This window comes from Ovis canadensis, chromosome 2 (assembly GCF_042477335.2).
Source record: "Ovis canadensis isolate MfBH-ARS-UI-01 breed Bighorn chromosome 2, ARS-UI_OviCan_v2, whole genome shotgun sequence".
Lineage (NCBI taxonomy): Eukaryota > Metazoa > Chordata > Mammalia > Artiodactyla > Bovidae > Ovis > Ovis canadensis.
In genome coordinates, this window is record NC_091246.1 from 240,653,370 (window position 1) to 240,677,883 (window position 24,514).

General features: G+C 44.6%; 1 protein-coding gene across 1 annotated transcript; it reads right to left on the reverse strand.

Moving 5' to 3' along the window:
• Nucleotides 1-1,176: 1,176 nt before the first annotated feature.
• On the reverse strand, nucleotides 1,177-24,514 carry ZBTB8B (zinc finger and BTB domain containing 8B). Its single transcript, XM_069574764.1, has 4 exons — nucleotides 24,475-24,514; nucleotides 16,331-17,396; nucleotides 5,466-5,644; nucleotides 1,177-2,267 (listed from the first exon to the last, which is right to left on the reverse strand). The coding sequence occupies exons 2-4, from the start codon at nucleotides 17,307-17,309 to the stop codon at nucleotides 1,950-1,952; spliced, it is 1,476 nt and encodes a 491-aa protein (XP_069430865.1). The 5' UTR covers nucleotides 17,310-17,396; nucleotides 24,475-24,514; the 3' UTR covers nucleotides 1,177-1,949.

Consider the following 24,514-nt stretch of genomic DNA (forward strand, 5'->3'; position numbering starts at 1 on the left):
ATATATTTTACAACTCCATTTAGGTTCCCTCTTGCTAAGGTCCCTCTTCTAAAACAACACTGATAGTCTCATTTCTGGTAAGAAAAGTATTTCTGGTCCTTGATAATTTTCTGTGTGTAACTCTTGACCTAGAACAATAATTTTCCAACTACCTCTGATAAAAGACCATTTTTTTGTTGTTGGTTTTTTTGTTTGCTGTACACTGTGTGTCTTCCAGGGAGTTCAGTCCCCCGACCAGGGATGGAACCCAGGACCCCTGCAGCAGAAGCATGGAGTCCTAACCACTGGACTTCAGGGAATTCCCAAAAGACCCATTTTAAAATTTCCAATCAACTGCAGGCCAAGGTATGGCCCTACTGTATGGACTGTATGGGATCCAAGAATTCATGGAGCTGCAGCTGTTTCAGGCCGCAGTTTGAGCAGCACCGTCCTGGGGTTCCAGCTTCTGTTGAGAAGCATGGTCTAAACACTTTCTGAACCTTTCAATGATAACATTTATTTACAAGCAAATTTATATTTTTTTGGTTATTTCTTTTTGTTAAAGAGGTAGAAAATGATATTTTTTACTACCTTTTGAAATATAATTATAGTAAAATTAAAGGAGGGCTTCCCTGGTGGCACAGACAGTAAAGAATCTGCCTATAATGTGGGAGAGCCAGGTTCAATCCCTGGGTTGGGAAGATCTCCTGAAGAAGGGAATGACAACCCACTCCAATATTCTGGCCTGGAGAATCCCATGGACAGAGGAGCCTGGAAGGCTACAGTCCATGGGGTCCCAAAAAATTAATGGAAGAAAAGGAATTTCCTTTAAAATCCATTTTGGATACTTAAACATAAGACAAAATTATGGAAGTGCCTGAAATATCTTTACTCCATAATACTTCTTGTTCTTTAGCCTTTTAAAGAAATACAGTCTCTTTTGTTAGAATAATTGTATGGCTGCAAAATGAATAAAGAACAGACTGGTTTTAAAAACCCGTTCTTCTACTAACCTTCCCTTTCCCTCCAGATGATCTTTTAAAGGTAAACAATTTGGAAATATAACTTGCTTATGTAGGCTTACCCTTTCCCTCCAATTAAAGTTCTATTCATAAGGTAAAAGAATGTCAGTGATGCCTGCATTGCCAGGTTACACAGTGGTGGCTCTCAGAAATGGCTGGAAAACACAGAGGAGCATTTTGAGTTTTGCCCAAATGTCTTGCTTTATAATCGTAAAACGGGTTATTTGTGTGCGCACAATCGTCAAACACCAAGCCAGACAGGGAAACCACCCAGACCTGGGCTCTCAGGCTCCCTTCCTGGGGCTAACTTAAAATGTAATTCGATGGGGGCAAGTCACAGTGCCATAAGGAGCCTTTCAGCTCATTTCCATGCTTGTCTGCACATAAATACCCTCAGCCTCTAAGACTGCAATCTTAGATTTAGAAAGTACCTTTTACAATCTTAAAGCCAGACAGCCCTGCCTACCTTAAATCACGCAAGCTTTCTCCTTAATACTTTACCAGAAAGTTAAAGTACGGAATTGATCAGGAGAGGCTTGGCAGAGGTAAGACTGATCTCGAAATTTAATATATCCTTGCCCACCTTTTCAGAGAAAGAGGATGATGACGCAGGAATGCAGAAGACTGAGAAACTACAAAAACAAGTACAGAGGTTTTCTTATCTGTCTCCAAACCAGAGTTTGGATGCAGAGCTCTGGAAAAAACAGCAAGCCTCAGGGCCAACCTTGATTCACTCAGAAAGCCTTCGGAAACCGGGGGTACCACTAAAAAGTCGTTAGTCCTCTGAGTCACTGAATCCAACCTCCACTGTGCAGCCTAACAGAAATGCAAATAATGGGCAGTGAAAAAATGTTCCTCTCAGGGTTCCACGACATGGGACAAAGGGTGGCTTTCACTCACAGAATCAGCAAGAACAAATTCTAAACCCTCTCCTCCACCAAGTTACTGCTACGTAAGCGTCTCTCCACCAGCTAAGTTGGGCTGAATTTGGGGTCTGTCATCAGAATCCTCTCTGGCGGGGTCGTTTTCCTCCCCAGACTCCACATAGATCGGCCAGTCACTGTCTGCGTCACTCTTTTCTTGGCTCTCGAACGACGCCTCCACCAGGCTGAGGTTGATGGGCATCAATTCGTCATCGTCATCGTGCGCGTCTGTAATGCAGGTGCAGCTGTCACACAGCCCAAAGCGCCGCAGCCCCGGCGACAGGTGACTCGTGAAGGTTCTTCTGCAGCCCTTGCAGATGATTGGACGGTTGGATCTATGAACCTAAAATCACCAGCACAGTGAATGTCAGAGAACAGAGGACGAGCCATGGCCTTCGGGGCCCCATGTGATATGGCCCCTGGAAGACCTTCCAGCTGCATTTCTCACCACTCTCCCTTTTGCTTTTTCTGCCACCATCTCAGCCTCACCAAGATTCTTTCCAGCCCAGGGCCATCGGTTGTGCATGGAGCGAGCCCTCCTCCCCACTGCCCACACTCCCCTCTTACTAAAGTCCTTTTGTGTTTTTTTTGGCTGTGCCACAGGCTTATAGGATCTTAGATCCCTGACCAATGATGAAACCTGCACCTTGGCAGTGAAAGCGTGGAGTCCTTACCACTGGATTGTCAAGGAATTCCCACTAATGCCTTTCAAGGAAGTCTTTTCTGATGCTCCAGGCCAGACTAGATCTCCCAGCTATATAGTCTCACCTATACTTCTCCCTTCACGTCTAACAAATCATTGGTAAAATTTACTAGGTTATAGATTTATTATTTACTAGATTATAGATCTATAGAAATTGACAGATTATAAGCTCCACTAGGTCACGGACTAGCTTCACCCATGTTCTCTGTCCTCGGTGTCACATCTGTTACTGTATTCCTAGTGCCTGGCATGGAAAGGGCAATCGGTGAGCCAAGTAGGATTTTAGGCATGGCTTCTTAAGTACTTTGGAATGTTTAGTTATTAAGAAGGCAGATTCGCCAGTGTATTTCCCAAACATGCCAGTGGATGCTTCAGCCTTGACTTTTTTGTTGATAAATGTGTTCCTTACATATGAAAAGAGCTTTGCATACTCTTGATCTCCTAACCCCATGCAACTCCTCACGAGGACAGTGGCCCCAGGTATCCTCTTTGTATAAGGAACTATCTATCTGAAGTGTGCACTCTTCAGGAACTCCAGCCAACTGGGGATCTGTGAATGAATGACAGCCTCCCTTGCGGAGAGCTCTGGATGCAGGATACACACAAGAGGCGAGAGAGACAGAGAGGCTGATGCAGGAGAAGGGCCAATAACAATACCTAGGTTGCTGGAGCTGCCCTTACGTGTCCTGGCTCCCCATGAGGGTTCTTGGGTTTCCTGAGTCAACCTGAGTGTGTTTGTGACCCTTGCAGCCTGATGGAGCCTTTGAATAGTAGATGGGATCTAGTACAGAGTGGAATGGGGATTACAACCAATGAAACATCTTAGAGGCACCCAGGGACCGATTTTTGCCAAGATGGATTGGAGATTAATTTGGAAAAAAAAAAAAAAAAGGCCAAACAAAAACTTAACATCTTGGGATAAAGCCATTCTCAGACAAGTGTGCTGGGCCCAACACTGAGAGGAAAGGCAGTCAGTCACCTTGAATGTATCTAAGTCTAGATTCTATCAAAACTGTAATTCACATATCATAAAATTCACCCTTTTAAAGTGTACAATTCAGTGGTTTTTAGTACACTCATAAGGTTGTACAACTATCACCACCATCTAATTTTAGGACATTTTCATCACTCCATAAAGAAAACCTGTGCCCATTAATGGTCTTGTCTCTCCCATCCCCACAGGCCTCAACCACTAATCTACTCTCTATCCCCATGGGTCTGCCCACTTTGTATATTTCATATAAATGGAATCACATAATAGATGGCCTTTGGTGACTTGCTGCTTTCACGGAGCCTAATGCTTTCAAGGTTATTCCATGTTGTAGCATGTATCAGGACTTCATCTCATTTTATGGCTAAACAATAGTCCGTTATAGGGATATACCACATTTTGTTTATTCATTCATCAGTTGATAAATATTTGGATTGTTTCTATGTTGGGGGCTATTATTATTATTATTTGTAATAAATAATTTGGCTATTATTTGTAATAAATAATAATAATGCTGACATGAACATCTGTGTGCAAGTTTTTGTGTGAATGCATGTTTTCAGTTCTCTTGGGTATATACCTAGACATAGGATTGCTGGGTCCTAATGGTAACTTTGAGCTTCCCAGGTGGGTCAGACAGTAAAGAATCTGCTTGCAATGCAGAAGACCCAGGTTCGATCCCTGGGTTGGGAAGATCCCCTGGAGAAGGGCATGGCTACCCAGTCCAGTATTCTGGCCTGGAGAATCCCATGGACAGGGGAGCCTGGGGGGCCACAGTCCATGGGGTTGCAAAGAGTCAGACACGACTGAGCGACAATGGTAACTTTATGCCTAAACCTTTGGAGGAGACACTAAACTGTCTTGCGCAGTGGCTGTACCATTTTGGGTTCCCGCTAGCAGTATATGAGGATTCCAGGTTCTCCACATCTTCACCAGCACCATGTTATTATAAATTTCTGATTCTAGCAATCCAAGTTTGTATGAAGTGGCACCACTCCTGTTCTGTGGGTTGTCTTTTCACATTCTTGAGAGTGTCTTTTGAAATCCAAATCATTTTTATGTTGCAGTTTTCAAAGACTCACTGACTTGTTCAAGTGTTAGTCTCCCAGTCATGTCTGACTCTGCAACCTGGTGGAATATAGCCCGCCAGGCTCCTCCGTCTGTGGAATTCTGCAGGCAAGAATACTGGAGTGGGTAGCCATTCCCTTCTCCAGGGGATCTTCCCAAACCAGGGATCGAACTCGGGTGTCCTGTATTGTAGGTGGACTCTTTACTATCTGAGCCACCAGGGAAGTCCCTGATGGCTGCCTTGCTCAAGGATAATCTTAAATACAATGCCTTTCTAAATGGTCTGAATGCTTTTTAGCAGCTGGGACTCACCCACTTACATGGAAGACAGAATCCTAGGCAGCAGCCAGTGGGCAGGGAGGGCCTCTTGGCCAGGGGTCCTCTTTGCTGCTCACAGGCAGCCCCATAAATGGTGTTATACCTCTTCCCCACCCCGGGGTGCTGAGGTTGACTGGGAAACTGAGGCTGCAGCTTACCCTTGGGGGAATAGACCCCCAATCCCTGTCTAAGCCCCAGTGTTCTCTGCCTTTTGACAACCATCCTCAGACTAGGATCTGAACTTTCTTAACTTTCCTTCTAGGAAAACTAGTCTGTAACCATATAAGTTTTCACTTTTTCTAAGTGCCACTAACCCAGCTATAATTTAGTAGCAGAAATACATGTTTAAAATTCTCTGACAATGCCCCAGTGGACAGAGAAGTGAAAGACATTTCATGAACCACCTTCCACGCCCCGCCACTCTCCGCCACCCTGAGAGACCCACCAGCTGCGGCACTTACACTGAGCGCATGACTCCGCAGATGCTCCTGTCGAGTGAACCTCTTGCCACAGGTCTCACAAGGATAGGGCCGCTCCCCCGTGTGCGAGCGGATATGCCGCTTAAGGATGCCCTTCTGTTTGGCAGTGTAGGGGCAGAAAGGACACTTGTGCAGCTTGATGGGCACCACCAGCACATCACCTGGGGAACAAATGGTACTGTAAGCAGCAACAAGACTGGCTGCCCTCCAGTGGATGGGATCCAGAGCAGAACTCCACCAGCCCACTTCAAGAGGGAGAATCCCAACTCCACCAGCAGCTAACAGCAAGACGGTGTCTGCAGACCCTGACTCTGCTGGGCTCCGGGTCAGCCAGAGAGGGAAACGGGCTTCTGATACAAGACTGCAAGGAATGCTGTGAGGCATCAACTTTGAAACTTCTCTGTGGCTCAGAATTAGAAACAGCGCTTATGTTACAGCCTGAGAACACACGTATCCTCCTGTGGATAGCTTGAAACACCTCCCAAAATAATATTCACTCTGATAATGCCTATTCTCCTTGATTTCATTTTAGGAAAATAATGATCAAGACCCTGTTATAGAATGAATTGCATCCCTCCCCACAAATTCCTATCTTAAAGTCATAACCTCCAGTGCCACTTGTACGTGAAGATAGGGCCTTTAAGTAGGTAATTAAGGTTAAATGAGGTTGTAAGGGTAGAGCTCTTATCTGATAGGACTGGGGTCCTTATAAGAAGAGGAACAATGCCAGAGGTGCCAGGAATGATGGCTTTCTCTCTATTCTTGCACAGAGGACAGGTCACATGAGGATAAGCAAAAAGGTAGTTGTCTGCAAGCCAGGAAGAGAGCTCTCACTAGAAACCAACCATGCTGGCAGCTCGATCTTGGACTCTGAGCCTCCAAAACTGTGAGAGAATAAATTTCTGTTGATAAAACTACTCAGCCTGTGATATTCTGTTATGGCTGCCTGAGTTGACTAATGCAAGCCTCCTGAACTGATATAATGACCCTCAAAAATTTGTGGAAAAAAAGAAAAACTATTATGATCGATCAGACCTCCAGACAAGGATTCATGCTTTCTTTGACAAGAGCTCCTGGAATAGCTTTCAGGCATGTGTAGAAGAGGTTTGCTATAAAGCAGTCCCCACACTGTTTGGAATTTATATTAACTCTGTATATATGAGATCATTAAATACCCAAAAATTCATTTAAATCTTTTTCCCTTTTTTTTTTTCCACCTTGTTCATACAGCTGTTAGGGTGACAACATGATTATCACCCGCATGTATAGAGACCGACCCTTTCAAGTTTCCTGAGTTACCCTACTGGCAGTATTCTGAGATTCATTTCCTATATCCATCCCCTTCAGGATTTTACAGAATTTGATCATATCATATATGTGGAGGCACTAATAACTCAAGTTTTCCAGGCACAGAAATTAGGAGTCACGTTCTAGCTCTGCCACTTACAAGCTGTGTGACCTTGGACATCTCGCTTGACTTCTCTGTGCTTTAATTCACTCATCTGTAAAACAGGGATAATAATAATTCCCACCTCACTGGATTGTGGTAAGAACGAAATGAGGTAATACCTAAAACACAGCACCTGGCACATAATAAGCTCTCATAAACGTCAGCCATTTTTGTCATATCATCATCACCTCAGTGTTTCTTTCCTGATTAATCTGGCCAGGCTCCTGCGGTCTCTCTCAACACAGGAGTAACTCCTTTTTTCTGAGACCTTCTTGGGACACTTACCTGGGCTTTATACCTTTCCTGAGGTGCTGCCAAATGTCAAGTGCAAGCTGAATGTCAAGTGAGTACCCAACATCATTCTATGTAAGGGTGGAGATTATCTTCTTTAGCTTCTAGTTCCCATGCTGACAATGTCTAACATTTTGCATAATCTATAATGAAGGAGATCAAACCAGTCAATCCTAAAGGAAATCAACCCTGAATATTCATTGGAAGGACTGATGCTGAAGCTGAAGCTCCAATACTTTGGCCACCTGATGAGAAGAACTGACACATTGGAGAAGACCCTGATGCTGGGAAAGATTGAGGGCAGGAGGAGAAGGGGACGACAGAGGATGAGATGGTTGGATGGCATCACCGATTCAATGGACATGGGTTTGAGCAAACTCTGGGAGATGGTGAAGGACAGCGAAGCCTGGTGTGCTGCAGTCCATGGGGCTGCAAAGAGTCGGACATGACTGAGTGACTGAACAAAAATAATGACTCCAAAATCTATCTCCCGGAATAAAAGCAGCAGCTCATGGCTCAGCACTGCAGATACATGTTGGATTATTTACGTCTCACTGCTTACACTGGTGCTGAGAGACCAGTTTCCTGCTCACTCCCCTGGCACTGTGGACTCTTCCCATCATTTATCCCCATCAGCCTGGCATTGTGCTACCACCTTCTTCCTGATTATCTACAAAAACATTAAGTAAAATGGGTCCACTGTTAGGCCTCGGGGGAAAAAAAAAACCATTAACTACACCTCCATCAGAAAAGTATGAATTATTGCAACATTTCCCTTCTCTCTCATGATCTGATTCCCCCAGAAGAGCAGTTCACTTGCATGCCTATTACATGTGAGGCACTGTGTCAAGGTGCATTTTCATCAAGATACTTGTTTCTTCACTCAAGAAGATACGTCTAGCAGGAGAGAAAGACATGTAAACAAATTCATACAATATAACGTAACAAATGCAAAGTTCAAAGTGATGAAGAAATGTAGACAAGGGTGGCGGTGGGATGAATTGGGAGATTTGGATTGGCATATATACACTAGTGTGTATAAAATAGATAACTAATAAGACTCTATTGTATAACACAGAGAATTCTACTCAATGCCCTGTGCTGCTGTGCTTAGTCACTCAGTCGTGTCTGACTCCTTGTGACCCCATGGACTGCAGCCCACCAGGCTCCTCTGTCCATGGGATTCTCCAGATAAGGATACTGGAGTGGGTTGCCATGCCCTTTTCCAAGGGATCTTCCTGACCCAGAGATCGAACCTGGGTCTCCTGCTTTGCAGGGGGATTCTTTACCATCTGAGCCACCAGCATAGCTCTATGGTGACCTAAATGGGAAGGAAATCGAAAAAAGAGGGGATATATGTATACCTGGGTTTCCCTGATGGCTCAGTTGGTAAAGAATCTGCCTGCAATGCGGGAGACCCGAGTTCAATCCCTGGGTTGGGAAGATCCCCAGGAGGAGGGCATGGCAACCCACTCCAGTATTCTTGTCTGAAGAATCCCCAAGGACAGAGGAGCCTGATAGGCTGCAGTCCATGGGGTTGCAAAGAGTAGGACACAACTGAGTACACACAACACAGCACATATGTATACATATAAGTGATTCATCTTGCTGTACAGCAGAAACTAACACAGCACTGGAAAACAACTGTACTCTAATAAATAATTTTTTAAAAGAAGAAAAAAAGATAGTGAAAAGTAATGAATTCTCTCCTGGAGTTCAGAAATGATCTCACAGGAAAGGTGACCTTTGAGCAAGGTTTTGAAGGATGAATAGGAGTTCACTGGGAGTTTGAGAAAGAGAAAGGGTATCTTAGGCAGGGAAACAGCACAAGTTCAGGCAGAGGTAAATGAGAATAGGGAATACAAAGCAGGGTGGAGAAGAATGAGGAACGAAGCCAAGGAAAGGGGCAAGAACTTCTGGGGAAGGTCCTAAGGTCACATTTATGAATTCACTAAGCAAATTTATCCTGAGCACCTACAATGTGCCAGACTGGGTTATAGGCCTTGGGGATACAGTAGTCGTCAGAAAAGAAAAAAAATCCCTGCCTCTGCGACACTAACATGTTAATGAACTCAGACTTTATCCTTTAAGCAGGTAGGGTTTTAAGCAAGGAAGGTACAAGGTGATATGGCTTTTAAAGGATTCCTCTGGGGATAATGCAGGGGAAGGATTTAAGAGAGGCAAGATTAAAGGCAAGAAGTCCAGGTGGGAGGGGATGAGAGAAGACACAGAACTAAAGCCTGTGACTGTGGAGGTGGAGAGGAGAGAGGATTGACAGGATTGAGAAATAAAATTCACAGCACATGATGACTCAATGGGGAGGACAGAGCAGAGGAAAGAGAAGATTCTAAATGACACTGATTCTAGGTTAGCTGATGTGATGTGGAATACACCAAGGCAGGGAACACAGGAGGAAAAGCAGGTGCAGGATGAATGAGGTCAGTCGCGATTTTATCATGTTTGAGGCAGGCTCAGTGCATCCATCGGGGAATACTTGGATTAGACAGATCGAGGTGGAGCTTGGGGAAAGAAGCGAAGAATGCAGTTGTGAGTCCTCAGTAGATTGAGTGGTTGCTTTAACTGAGGCCTGGCTCTCCCCTAAGCACCCTGATCCCGTTAACCCATGGCCTTGACTCCCTGGATCAGGGGAGGGTGGGTCTTCCTCGGGCTTCACTGTCATCTCCAGAGCAAAACCCTAAGATGTTCTGAAGGTCATCCCATCAGATGATACCAATGCTCATCCTTGTTACAGTCATCTAGGAGTCCCCGGGTCATCTCACTCCTTGGAGATTCGATCACACTGCCTTCAGACTCTACTCCTGGAAAAATTCTTGGTGTGAATACCAAAGATGACCTTTCCAATGCCCTGCCCTCTCTGTTCCTGCATCTCCTTTCTTCCATAGACCCTGTCCTCCAATCCACCTCAGCCACCCAATCCTAGACGAAGAGCTCTCAACTTTGCCTGCATATTAAAATGCAGCTTAAAATGAAAAACAATACTAATGCCCAATCTCCATCCCAAGCTAATGGGTGGGGTGGGACCCAAGCATCACATTTTTTAAATGTTTTTTTATGTGGTGAAGGTCACATAATATAATACAGACTATTTCAATCATATTTAACTGTACTGCTCAGTAGCACTAAGTACATTCACATGGTTCCACAACTCTCACCATCATCCACCTCCCGAATTTTCCTCCTACCTAAGCTGAAACTTGGGTTTCCCTGGTGGCTCAGACAGTAAAGAATCCACCTGCAATGCAGGAGACCTTAACCTCATATCTCTTTGCAGCCATGGAAGCATTTCTTTGTTCCCTTCACAGTAAATTTCTTGAAAGAAGTATTATACCATCTTTACATCTACATTTGAGGTTTTTTTATTTTTATTTTTTTGAGGTCTCTGGGCTTAGTGCTTTATTCTAATATGCCAATAATCACCATAATCACCATTTTATTTAATTGTTTTTATTGAAGTATAATTTACAATATTATGTAGGTTTCAGCATAGTGATTCAGTATTTTTACAATTTATGCTCACTTACAAGAAAATGACTACAATTCACTGTGCTATACAATATATCTCTGTTGCTTATCTATTTTAATTTTTCTTTAAGTTTTAGGCATCCTATTTGATGTCGCCCCTCCCATTTTTTAAGTCTTTACTGAATTTGTTACAATATTGCTCCTGTTTCATGTTTTGATTATTTTTGGTCCTAAGGCACGTAGGATCTTAGCTCCCTGACCAGGGATCAAACCTGCACCCCTTGCATAGGAAGGGGAAATCTTAACCACTGGACTGCCAGGGGAGTCTCTGTGTCCTCGTTTAAGCCTACTCCATTTCGTCGTTTGCCCACCACTTCATTCATACTGCTCACCCATGACCTCTCCATTATTAAAAACCCAATGATCAGTTCTCAATCTGCCTACACACAGTACTGGACGTTGATTTCTCCTTTATCTTGAAATGTTTTCTCCTCCTGACATCCATCACTCTTTCTTCGTTCCTTCCTTGGTTGTGCCATGCAGCATGTGGGATCTTACTTTCCCCACCAGGGATCAAACCTGCACCCTCTGCATTGGAAGCACAGAGTCTTACCCCCTGGACCACCAGGGAAGTACAATACTCTTTCTTGATTCTCTGCTGCCTCACGGACTGCCCCTTCTCAGCTTCCTTCACTGGCTCCCTTATTTTCCTGACATCTCAATGTTGGAGCTTCCCAGGGCTCAGTTCTTAGCTCTCTTATCTTCGCCTTCTAGATCTATGGAATACACAGGATTTAAATTGCTCAGATCCAACAGTGACCCCTAGATTTATATCTCAGCTCTGACTTATAGATGTAATCACTTATAGACTGCACATCTTCACTGGGGTATCCAACAGGCACCACAAACATAACATTTAAATCAGTCGCTCAAGGTAAAAACTTTAAGGCCATCTTTAATGTTCCTTTTTCTCATAACACTCACACAGCCATTAGAAACTCTGGTCAGCTCTATCTTTCAGAGTCAGTACAGTCCTAACCCAATCACATCCCACCTGTCTACTACTACCACACTGATTCAAGGAGAGTGGGGTGGGAGAGAGGTGCAAGAGGGAGGGGCTATATATATATACGAATAGCTGATTCACTTTGTTGTACAGCAGAAACACAACCTTGTAAAGCAATTATATCCAAACAATACAATAAAATTAAAAAAAAAAGAAAACGGGGACTTCCCGGGTGGTCCAGAGATGAAGACGGTGCTCCCAATGCAGGGGTCCAGGTTCAATCCCTGGTCAGGGCACTAGAAGCCGCATGCCATAGCGGAGAGTTTATGTGCTGTAACTGAGAGTTTACAAGCCATAACTAAGACCTGGTGCAGCCAAATACATAAATAAATAAGACAAAATAAACAAAATCTGTTTTTAAAAAAAGAGAAAGAAGAAGGCGCACACCTCTCTCACCTGGGTTATTGCAGTCACCTCCTAAGCAGTCCTCCTGCTCCCACCTCGCTCCCCGAGAGTCTATGCTCCCCGTAGCCTATGTTCCCCTGTAGTCTACAGGAAAGCAAGAGGAGAAGCAAGAGGCCCACTTAGAAGGTAACTGCACACAGTACTCAGAAGGATCCTTTTAATACATGTCATCTCAAGTCACTCTCTGCGGAGCAATACTCAAAGACCTTCTCATCGCCTTCAAGGGCCTACCTGGTCCACCCTTACTCAGCCTCTCTGACCTTATCCCCCCACACTTTCTGCCTTGCTCACTCCACTCCCGCCACACTAGCATCCTGGCTGTTCCTTTTGTTCACTAGCCAAGTGTGATCCTACGCCTGGGCCTTTGCACCTTGTTCTTCGCTCTGCCTGGAATGTTCCCCCTGATATCTCTGCAGTTTGCTCTCTTACTCACTTAGGGTCTTTGCTTAAAGACAACCTGTTAGCAAGTCCTGGTCAACAGTAAATAAAATAGCATCCCCTCACTCTTAGTCAACTCTGTCCCTGCTTTAGTTCTTCTTCATATTATACAGGTACTTATGTGTTTACTGTCTGGCTCACAACTCTAGAATGTCAGCTCCACGAGGACAAGCACTGTCTTTTGTTCACTGTTATAAACAGTGCCTGGCATACAGGAAGTGCTCAATAAATATCTGTTAAATGAATAAATGAGCAGGAATGATAAGATGTTAAAGAAGCAAGGCCTTGATGGAATGCTGGACACACTGACATTAAACGATCCCATGATGAGGCTGAAAAGAAATCGACAAAGGTAACAGCAATGGGTACTCAAGGTGTCAGAAGCCAGGGGAAGAGAGAATTTCAAGAAGGAAAGATCAGAGTTAACTACTGAGAGTGGTCAGAAAGATAACATCTGAAAACTACTCACTGGACCAGCCCTGGAAATGTACGGCTGACCTCATGAAGCAGGTGGGGTGTTGGGTGGGGGTCTTTCCTCACAGTGGGCTGAGAATAGAATGGGAGGTAAAACAGCAGAAGTGTATTGAGAGATGAACTTTTCAGGAAGCAACGGGAGAAAGTGAGGCTGGCGTTGGGAGGTCCAGGGGAGAAGAGATTATAGGAGAACCACGTGCTTTGACAGTGCCTGCTGGTGTCAGAGATGAGTGAACACACAAGTACTATAACTGCCTCCTCACCATCTCCCTGCCCTGGTCTCCCATTTCTTCACTACCTTATGCTGAGGCCAAATTAATCTTTCCTGTCCACTCCCAAGCTCAAAAACTACCAAAAATTCCCCTGTGCCTAACTTACCTCTTACCATTTAAGGCTTTCCATGACTGACTCCAATTTCTCCCTATGTTTTCTCTTCTTACCCTCAAATGCCACTTTTTTAAAAAATTGAAATATAGTTGAGTTGCCATATTGTATTAGTTTCAGGTGTATAGCAAGGTGACTGTTATACATATCCTTTTTCAGATTCTTTTGCATTATATTAATATGTTACAGCAAGATGTTGAATATAGTTCCCTGTGCTATACAATAAGTCACTACTTACTGATTTTTATACAGTAGTAAGTACTCAGATGCCACTTTCATTAAGCCTCCCTAACCTAACATGTGGAAGCCAGTTCTGCTTCTGGACTGCTGTGAAATTCACACCTCCATCTGTCTTCCAGCCCTAGTACCTTTGTACCACATGGTGCCACTTTCACACAGCTTAGCTCCTATAAGAAACCATCCGTTTTTTGAGAGCTGGAGCCATATCTGACTTATCTTTGTATCTTCACAAGGAAAGTGCTCAAGCATTTGAGCAAATATATGAAAAACCAAACAAATCAGTCCTACTCTGTCCCTTGGCACTTGGAGTAAATGTGTCCTGGAGCCATGCAAATGGAATCAAAACCTGGCAGACAACAGGCACGGCAAGAAGCCAGGAGACTGTCTTGCCACAGGATGAGCTGGAAAGCTGACTTTATAGATGGACAGATGGATCTGAATGAAGGTGGTGTAGATCTGAATTTCTATTTCTTGATACTTGTGATACAGGCAGAGGGGTTGAGAGACAAAATCAGTGCACTGAAATCCTCTGACCACCTGTGCTGCCTTCACAGTTTGTTTCACGAGTGAAATGAAGCCAGCCTGGGTTGCTATCAAAGAGCATTAGTGGTGACACGTGCCAGTTCTATATTCTTAAGGAACTCACCAAACCCTCTGGGTCTCGGTTTCTCCATACTTCCTCCACCTAACTTACATGGCACTATGAGGGGCTGACGGAGAAGGCAATGGCACCCCACTCCAGTACTCTTGCCTGGAAAATCCCATGGACAGAGGAGCCTGGTGGGCTGCAGTCCTTGGGGTCGCGAAGAGTCAGACACGACTGAGCGACTTCACTTTCACTTTTCACTTGCATGCATTGGAGAAGGAAACGGCAGCCCACTCCAGTGTTCTTGCCTGGAGAATCCCAGGGACGGGGGAGCCTGGTGGGCTGCCATCTATGGAGTTGCCGAGAGTCAGACACGACTGAAGCAACTTAGCAGCAGCATGAGGGGCTGATGGATGGAAAAGGGGAACACAGACTGTGAAGTGCTACTCTTACACAGAAATTAGATTTTGGAAGTCCCTGGTGCTCCAATAGTTGAGAATCTGCCCGCCAATGCAGGGGACACAGGGCCCATCCCTGGCCTGGGAAGATTCCACATGCTGCAGGGCAACTACCGCATGCTGAAACTACTGAGCCCGCAAGCTGCAACTACCGAAGCCGTCATGCCTTGAACCTGTGCTCCGCAACAAGAGAAGCCACCGCAATGAGGAGCCCGTGCACCGCAGTGAACAGTAGCCCCTGCTCCCGCTGAGAAACCCCAGGTGCAGCAATGAAGACCTAGTGCAGCCCAAAATTAATTAAGTTTTAAAAAAGAAGTTCGATTTCAACAAGTTCCCATAGAGTAACCACTGAAAACAACCACTACCTTCTGCATGCTAGCTAAGCCAGTGTCTCTGAAGGCCAGAAAGCATATTTGCAAGTTTTGCAAGTCTAGATTAGGTCAGACATACAGAGCATTCTTGATTTTTTTAAAAAATGAAATTTTGATGCAGGGATGAAGTAATTTTTCATTAAAAAAATGTTAAAATTAAAAAAAAAAAAAGAAATTTAAAAGTCTCCAGACCAGATTCAGTTTTCCTGGGTTTCTCCTGTGTGGTGTTGTTTAGCCACTAAGTCATGTCCAACTCTTTCACGACCCCATGTGTACCTGTTATTTTTTTCTTAAGTCTCAAAATAGTCTTTTAGTAATGAATAAGAGCAGATCACCCCCCCTTACTTAGTCGACTTTCACTGCACAGTACTAAAGGATGAATTAGAAATGTGACTCATTAATTTCTAGGCTTGAAAAGAAGCCAAGGTTACTTTCATCAGTAAGGAGACAGCCACATCTATTTCCATCTCCTACAAGACAGTTTACAACACAATTACCTCATCTGTAAGAAGAGTTAACCATATTATCCCATCTCTCAGAATTGCTCAGACAAAAAACTAAGTTCTCTTAAAACACAAAATCCTACCAAAGGATACAAGAAATTTACTTACATGAAGCCCAATTCAACTCTCAAATATTCTCCAGGACATCACACTATCAGCCACGACATGTTAACTGAGTACATGGGCCAGGCACCACGGTTGACACAAAGAAGGATACATTTCCTACCTGTACAGAACATGTTTTCATATGTGAGAAAAAAAGTTCTGAAAACCTTTTCATTTGGTCCTCAACTCTGTAAGAAGGCAAGGTAGGAGTGATTATCTCCTGAAAAAAAAAAAGGGTTCAAAGAAATTTCATGAATTCACCAAAGTCTCCCTTGTGGTTAACAGAAGAGAATGGGTTCTTTCCATGTCTCCAAACTGCATTCAACACACTTATACTCTAGTTGTAGAGGTTAAAAAAAAAAAAAATGTGAAGAGGCAATGCCCTGGACACAGCAGGTGCTCAATTAATGCTATTGGCAGTGGTGGCAGTGATAATGTGGAGATAATGGTGGCGATAGTGATGATGGGGATGCTGATGGTGGTGATGATGATGGTAGTGCCCACGACAATGATGCAGGTGATGGTGGGGGCCAGAAGGCACACAAGCATGTGCTAAATGAGCAGCAGAGACGATGGAGGCTGATGGGGCTCACCTGAGTCCTCTCCATACCAGTCAGTCTGCACATTCATCATGGAACTCATGGCTGCCACTCCTGCACCATCTGGTCTTCCCTCCAAACTCTGAGAAAAGTGATGGTCCACATCCTCTTTGCTCTGGACGGCACTGTTGCGCAGGAGTGCCTCCAGGAACTGTTTAACATGGTAGTTACTGTAAGCCAAGTCGATAGCCTGGCTACTGGGCAAACCCTCCTCCCGGGGGGCCAGGCTCAGTGGGGTGGCAGGTGGCTGCAGCTGTCCATCCATCTCCACCTCCGCAGCACCCAACTCCATCTTGGGCTCCATCTGTTCTGGCCGAGTGGAGCGGTCACTGTCAGCCCAGCCACTGCCCTGGCTGTCTTTCCCCACCAGTTCCAGAGGGAAGCAGCCTCTGTGATCACCACTGGGGGGCTCTCTTGGTCGGTCCACACTCTCCTCCCCCTCGGCTGGAGAGACCAAGCTCTTGGTCTCACCGGCGGTCCCTTTCTTGGGGCTTCCGCTGTCCACCTGATGAGCTGTGGCAGCCGCTGCGGCCGCTGCCGCGGCGGCTGCTGCTGCGGCCACCGCGGCCGCCACTGCAGCCTCCTTCTCCATCTTTCGGCAGATGTCGAGGGAGGATCTGATGTATGTCTTGCAGAAGTTTACCACGTCGTTCATCTGCAGGTAGCTGGCAGCCGACATAACTTCAATCACGTTCTCCCCACACAAATCCAACTTTCCAGAATAAAGGAAGTCTAAGATGGTGGAGAAGGCGTCGGAGGTGACGATGTCCAGGGAGGCGGTGCTGTGCCGCCCGCTGTCCTGGATGTAGTGAATGAGCAGGGCGCGGAAGTAGCCGCTGTTGGCAAACAAGATGTTCCTGTGGGCCTTGAAGATCCGCCCTTCCACGATAATGCTGCAGTCGCAGAAGAAGTCCCTCTGCCGCTGTTCGTTCAGCTCCCCCAAGAGCTTGGCATAATAGGATTGCATCTCCATTTCTCCACCAGCTGGTGCTGCTCAAAAGGAGCCTGGATCTCTGCCAAGATTTTTTGTTGTTGTTTTCTTCAGTTCACACATGCCAACCTTACAAAGAAGATGTTCTTTTTATTTTTATTTTTTTAATTCTTCCCCAAAACTCAGTTAAGTAAATCTTTATAATACGGGCTAACAAAAATTAAAGATTGTCTAACTGGGTTAACTAATGAGAAACAGTAAAAGTAACTATAGCTAACTGTATATGGGTGAGTACTTAGTATTTTACATAGATTCTTTCTGTGAGCTTTTATAACAACCCTATGAGTAAGGACTAATATTATACTTACAATATTGTACTTTTAAGACTCAGAGGATGGTGATGATCCAGCTGCAACAGAGCCAGGACTCAAAACCTTCAGAGTTCATGCTCTTATAAATGACATTTGACTTTCTCAAGGCTCGAAATATAAATAATACCTGAATCTAAGAATTACGGTCTCCGGTTCAGTCTCCACTGTCCCAATACAGAACTCAGGGACTGGCATGTCTAGTCTCAGCTCACACTGATTACCATAAGTTTGTGGGAACACTTGGTGGATGCTTGGGCTAGCCAGAATGCATTCTCCATTCTTATGATTTTATTGCCCTTTTTGGCTTTGATGGAATCATCCTTGCCCCATCCACAGCCAATGTGCTTTGCATAAAACTAGCACCATGCCCAAGCTCCAGATGAGTAAGCTGTAACAGAGGCTAAACCTATCAACATAACTTACCCTCTGACCACACTGATTGGCTCAGAAACGGCCATGTGACTAGGCCAGAGCCAATGAAAAGCAATGAAGCATTTTCTGGGGGATCCAAAAAAAGAATGGCTCTCTGCTCTGTGGGCATGTGGGATATGAGGGATGCGGCTGCCACACCACAAGGGGAACCAGCCTAATACAGATGATAGCCCAGTTCAAACAGGAGCAACAGATGGAGGCCAGGGACACCATCTGAGCCCCAGCTCATGCTCTGCCAGAAGCCATTAAGTCCCTTTTTGCTTTGGTTGAATTTTCTCAGTGCAACTGAGATATTTCTAATTGACTGACTCCACAACCCTTCCTTCTCTTCTCTGTATTTTTTATGTCTCAGTCCTTCTCTGTCAGTGGACTATAAGCCCTCAGAAGGCATGAGCCATGTCTTATTTCATTTGATTTCCCATAAAGCACCTGGCAGGGCTCTCCTGGTGGCTCAGATGGTAAAGAATCTGCCTATGATGCGGAAGAACCAGGTTCCATCCCTGGGTCAGGAAGATCCCCTGGAGAAGGGATGGCTACCCACTCTAGTATTCTTGCCAGTATTCTTAGAGGATTTTATGGACAGAGGAGCCTGGCAGGCGACAGTCCATGGGATCACAAAGAGTTGGACACTACAGAGAAACTAACACTTTCACAGCATTTGGCAGTGCTTTGGACAAAGTAGGTTAGCTGAACACAAAAGAATACTCCTCTCTTACCCGCTAAGTAGAACAAGGATGCAACAAATATACTTGTTAGCTGCTCACTCGTGTCTGACTCTTCTGACTCCAACGACAGAGGAGCCCTCCAGGCAAGAATACTGAAGTGGGTAGCCATTCCCTTCTCCAGCGATCTTCCTGACTTAGGGATTGAACCCAGGTCTCCTACATTGCAGGCAGATTCTTTACCATCTGAGCCACCAGGGAAATCCCCAGAACAAATATAAAGCATAAATCAAGTTTAAAATCCTTCTGCAAGTGAGGAAGACAGAAGCTGACCTCCCCTGAGCTCTCCTCTCTATCTTCCCCCATCACACAAACCACATAGCCATCGATCAACTTACCCCTTTTATTTACTGACCCATTGAGCTCAAAGAAGTTCCTATATCTTCTTCTTCTATTGAGATCCCAAAAGGCCTAGTGAAAGCTGCCAACTACAGCTAACAACTCTTCAGCACTCTTCTTTTCTACAAGTGGAACACAACAATTACCCTACCCAAGAGAAATGAGGCATCTCTACCAGCAGACAGTCTTTCCACTGCTAAGAGATCCTTCAAGGCCTGTGTGTTAACCTAACAGACTTTACTCAATGAAGACCAACAACAACCTCATTAAATGGCAGTTTACACCTACTTTTACACATTTATAAGTGACACATTCAGTTTAGAAGCTAGAGAACAAAGAAGTAAAGGAGTCTCTGTAAGTAAACCGACAAACTTAAAAGTGAGACTTGATAGCCAGGAAAAGGCTAAAAAAAAGCTATCAAAAACAGACCCAGACATTTTTTCAAAATATCAGCCTGAGGCCACTTAGCTAAGAGTATTAAATGCTCTGAACATATTCAAAATAGCCTCAGGACATCATTAAATTTTACCCCAGGGCTATGATGGATGGGTCTAAGTCATCAAGACGATTCTTTTTGTATTCATTTTAAACTCCAGGAGTTTATAATTTGGGGAATGTTTTTTCATCCAAAGTAGTTAAAATTAACATTTTGATTCAGAAAGGAAGAGAACTGTCTGATATCTGAAAAACTCTTCTCCTGAATAAATCAACCCTGAAAGTTTTCACAGGATTAAGAGTTCCTGGTCATTCTCACCTCTTCTAAATGTTCCAGCCAAACCTTCCTCCTTTTGGCAATCATATCAAGGGGAAAACAGGACACAGGAGAATGCTACATTTAAATATCAAATTCAGTTCTTCCTCAGAACTGAAAGAAAACCAATCTGACTGGTAAAAAATTTTCAAAGTAATAATATCTACTGTTGATAGAAATATCATGGGGAATACCATTTTAGAGGGGGAATTTGCCAATATTTATCAAAATTTAAATGTACACATCTTTTGGGATTTCCCTGGTGGTCCTTCCACTGCAGGGAGCACAGGTTCAATCCCTGGTCAGTAAACTAAGATCCCCGAATGAGGTATGATGTGGCCCCCCCTACAAAAATTACACATCTTTTGCTCCCAAAATTTCATGGCTAAAAACTTACCCTTTTGAATGTATTCCCAAAAGTACATCAAATCATAAGCTGAGAGATGCCCATCACACCAGGTTTTTGTACAAGCAAAAAAGTAGAAACAATCAGAACATTCACCAGTAGGGGGCAAGTTAAATCAATGAGGTATATTTACACAGTGGAATACTATGCAACCGTGCTTTAAAGAGCGAGAATTCTGTGTGTTCATATAAAACACTCACCAAGATATAGTAAGGAAAAATATAAGATGCAAAACAAAATGTACAGTATTATCCCATCACATAGATGGGATATACATATGTTTTTATTGGCATATGTAAGAATTTTTTTCTGGAAGGTTATATGAGCAAAAGTTAAAAGCAGATAACCAAGAGTTAATAGCAGATAACCGCAACAGTACGTGAACTGAAAATTTCAGACGTTCAAGCTGGATTTAGAAAAGACAGAGGAACCAGAGATCAAATTGCCAGCATCTGTTGGATCACAGAAAAAGCAACAGAGTTCCAGAAAAACATCTACTTCTGCTTCACTGACTACATCAAAGCCTTTGACTGTGTGCATCATAACAAACTGTGGAAAATTATTAAAGAGATGGGAATACCAGACCACCTTACCTGCCTCCTGAGAAATCTGTATGCAGGCCAGGAAGCAACTGTTAGAACTGGACATGGAACCACGGACTGGTTCCAAATAGGAAAGGTTCCAAATAGGAAAAGGAGTACGTCAAGGCTGTATATTGTCACCCTGCTTATTTAACTTATATGCAGAGTACATCATGAGAAATGCCGGGCTGGATGAAGCACAAGCTGAAATCAAGATTGCCAAGAGAAATATCAATAACCTCAGATATGCAGATGACATCACCCTTATGGCAGAAAGAGAAGAGGAACTAAAGAGCCTCTTGATGAAAGTGAAAGAGGAGAGTGAAAAAGCTGGCTTAAAACTCAACATTCAAAAACAAAGATCATGGCATCCAGTCCCATCACTTCATGGCAAATAAATGGGGAAACGAAACAGTGACAGACTTATTTTCTTGGGCTCCAGAATCACTGCAGATGTTGACTGCAGCCATGAAATTAAAAGACTATGACAAACCTAGACAGCATATCAAAAAGCAGAGACATATGAACCAACAAAGGTTCATATATAGTCAAAGTTATGGTTTTTCCAGTAGTCATGTATAGATGTGAGAGTACGACGGTAAAGAAGGTTGAACACCAAAGAATTGATGCTTTTAAACTGTGGTGTTGGAGAAGACTCTTGAGAGTCCCCTGGACTGCAAGGAGATCCAACCAGTCCATCCTAAAGGAAATCAGTTCTGAATATTCATTAGAAGGACTGATGTTGAAGCTGAAGCTCCAATACTTTGGACACCTGATGCAAAGAACTGACTCATTGGAAAAGATCCTGATGCTGGGAAAGATTGAGGGCAGGAGGAAAAGCGGACGACAGAGGATGAGATGGTTGGATGGCATCACCAACTCGATGGACATGAGTTTGAGCAAACCCTGGAAGTTGGTGATGGACAGGGAGGCCTGGCGTGCAGCAGTCCATGGGGTTGCAAAGAGTCAGACACAACTGAGCAACTGAACTGAACTGAACTGAACCTTGAGAAGAGGGACTAGAGGTAGGAGGTTTGGGGAATGATTTCATTTTTCATTCATAACCTTTCCATACTGTTAGGATCTTTTACTATGTGCATATATTGCCTTTTTCCCCCCTCTTTCAAAACGAAGATCATGGCATCCGGTCCCATCACTTCATGGGAAATAGATGGGGAAACAGTGGAAACAGTGTCAGACTTTATTTTTGGGGGCTCCAAAATCACTGCAGATGGTGACTGCAGGCATGAAATTAAAAGACGCTTACTCCTTGGGAGAAAAGTTATGACCAACCTAGATAGCATATTCAAAAGCAGAGACATGACTTTGCCGACTAAGGTCCGTCTAGTCAAGGCTATGGTTTTTCCTGTGGTCATGTATGGATGTGAGAGTTGGACTGTGAAGAAGGCTGAGTGCCAAAGAATTGATGCTTTTGAACTGTGGTGTTGGAGAAGACTCTTGAGAGTCCCTTGGACTGCAAGGAGATCCAACCAGTCCATTCTGAAGGAGATCAACCCTGGGATTTCTTTGGAAGGAATGATGCTAAAGCTGAAGCTCCAGTACTTTGGCCACCTCATGCGAAGAGCTGACTCATTGGAAAAGACTCTGATGCTGGGAGGGATTGGGGGCAGGAGTAGAAGGGGATGACAGAGGATGAGATGGCTGGATGGCATCACAGACTCGATGGATGTGGGTCTGGGTGAACTCCGGGAGATGGTGATGGACAGGGAGGCCTGGCGTGCTGCGATTCATGGGGTAGCAAAGAGTCAGACACAACTGAGCAACTGAACTGAACTGAACTTCCTTTTTAGCAAAGAAGAAAAAGGAGGAGGGGCAGAGGGATAAGGAATTGGTAAATAAGGAAGATTATTAAATAGGCCCAATTCTTTTTTAAGAAGTATTCATTTATTTATTTGGCTGAGCCACGTGTTCATTGCAGCATGTGAGATCTAGTTCCTTAACTAGGGATAGAACCCGAGTCCCCTATATTGGGAGTACGGAGTCTTAGCCCCTGGACCACCAGGGAAGTCCCAGGCCCAATACTTCTTAACTTGTAGAACAGTCTTATCTACAGAGCCTCCCCCCAGGCACTTGTATTTTTCACTAGAAGATGCGTCTTTCTAGCAATAACACTCAAAACCTATTTCCTTTGGCTTTCTATCTGCAAATATTCTAGATTCTACTGGATCATGGAAATACTCCCTTGACTTTACAAAATCTATCCACATATTTTCTTCAAACGTTTCTCCAACTGCATTTGGCATACAACGTGGGAATGCTGTATGCCATTGCATGTTGTATTCATCAATTCCACTTGCTTCGGTGCTCTGCATCCCGGGCACAAACCAAGGATCACCACTTCTCCTGGAAAAGAAGCTCATAGGGTACACTGCTTCCAGAAGCACATTTATCCACACTCTGGCAGGGACCCTCCCAACCTTCCCATGGTTCCAATTCAATTCAACAGTTATTGGCTACAAGCAATGCCTGACACAAGGAAGAGGCCAAGAATTGAAAAGTGAACCAAGAACATCGCATGTCTTCCAGGAGAGGGCAGATGCCAACACTAGTGTTATAACAAACTCCCACATGCCCCTGAGAGAATGTCTTTATTCCTGTGCCAAAAGCGACTTTGAAATCCACCCACTCTTTCTGACAACACTCCTGCAGTTTCACCAACCAGAGAATAATGAAAATCTGCTCCTCAGTTGTTAGCATTTACTGAGAACTACTTCTCATGAAGCACTGTAAAAAGTATTAACACTTTACAAGCATAAACTAATGTTAACCTCCCAAGAACCCAGTACAGTAGATAAAATCATTACTTCCTCTTTTTCAGAGGAGGAAACTGAGGTTCCAATTTTCATATAACACGCTCAGGCTAGGACTGGCACCGAGATTGGTTTGAGTCCAGAACTGACATCTTTGTCTACTTATGCCAACCTGACTTCCTTAACCCTCCAGGAAACCGTGAGAAGGGCTGGGGAAGTCATTCATTCCTTTCCCAAACGCACGGAGTGGAGGGAAACGACTCAGAAGAAGAGTTTCCATTTTCACAGAAAGTATTTCTGGGTCAACTGAATCTTTGATTCAACTGCTAAATTGATCGCAAGTCAAGAGGATGCTCCCCCGCCCGCAGGTAGACAACCCTGCAGAAATCACCAGAATCCGTTACTGGATACAGTCTTTGGGTCCCGATGGTGAGAACCGAGGCCTTGCCCCTCTCACGGCCTCTCCCGGACAAAGTGGCCGTCGCTGCCAACTGCCCCAGTCTGGCCGAGCCCTTGCGCCCTGGGACCACCAGAATCAGCGTGCGCCCATACCACCCGCTGGACGAATCAGGGCATAGGGGGTAACCCAGTGTCTGGGAGGAGGTGGGAAACGGCCGCCGCATGGGCCTCCCCACGCTGGAGGGGAGGGAGAGGGTCCGTCAATGAGTACGGGTTCTCCCGGCTGGAGTCCGGGGATTAGCCAAGGCCAGGCGGTCCGTGAGAGGCCGACCGACGCGGAACATCCCTGTCGGTTGCCCATCCCGCCCCCACGGCGCCCCGAATCCTCCCCAAGCCAATGAAAGCGGCAGCGTGAACCCGCTTCTCTGCTCTCACCTTCCAGCTAGTTCTTCCAGCCGCGCCGCCGCCGAGCTAC

Bases quoted from the DNA above. Each gene is read 5' to 3' on its own strand.
- ZBTB8B (XM_069574764.1), bottom strand. From the start codon at position 17,309: ATGGAGATGCAATCCTATTATGCCAAGCTCTTGGGGGAGCTGAACGAA. The intron at 5,645-16,330 runs GTGAGCCCCATC...TTTGTTCCCCAG, and splicing joins CTGGTATGGAGAGGACTCAG to GTGATGTGCTGGTGGTGCCC. The intron at 2,268-5,465 runs GTAAGTGCCGCA...TGGTGATTTTAG, and splicing joins TGCGGAGTCATGCGCTCAGT to GTTCATAGATCCAACCGTCC.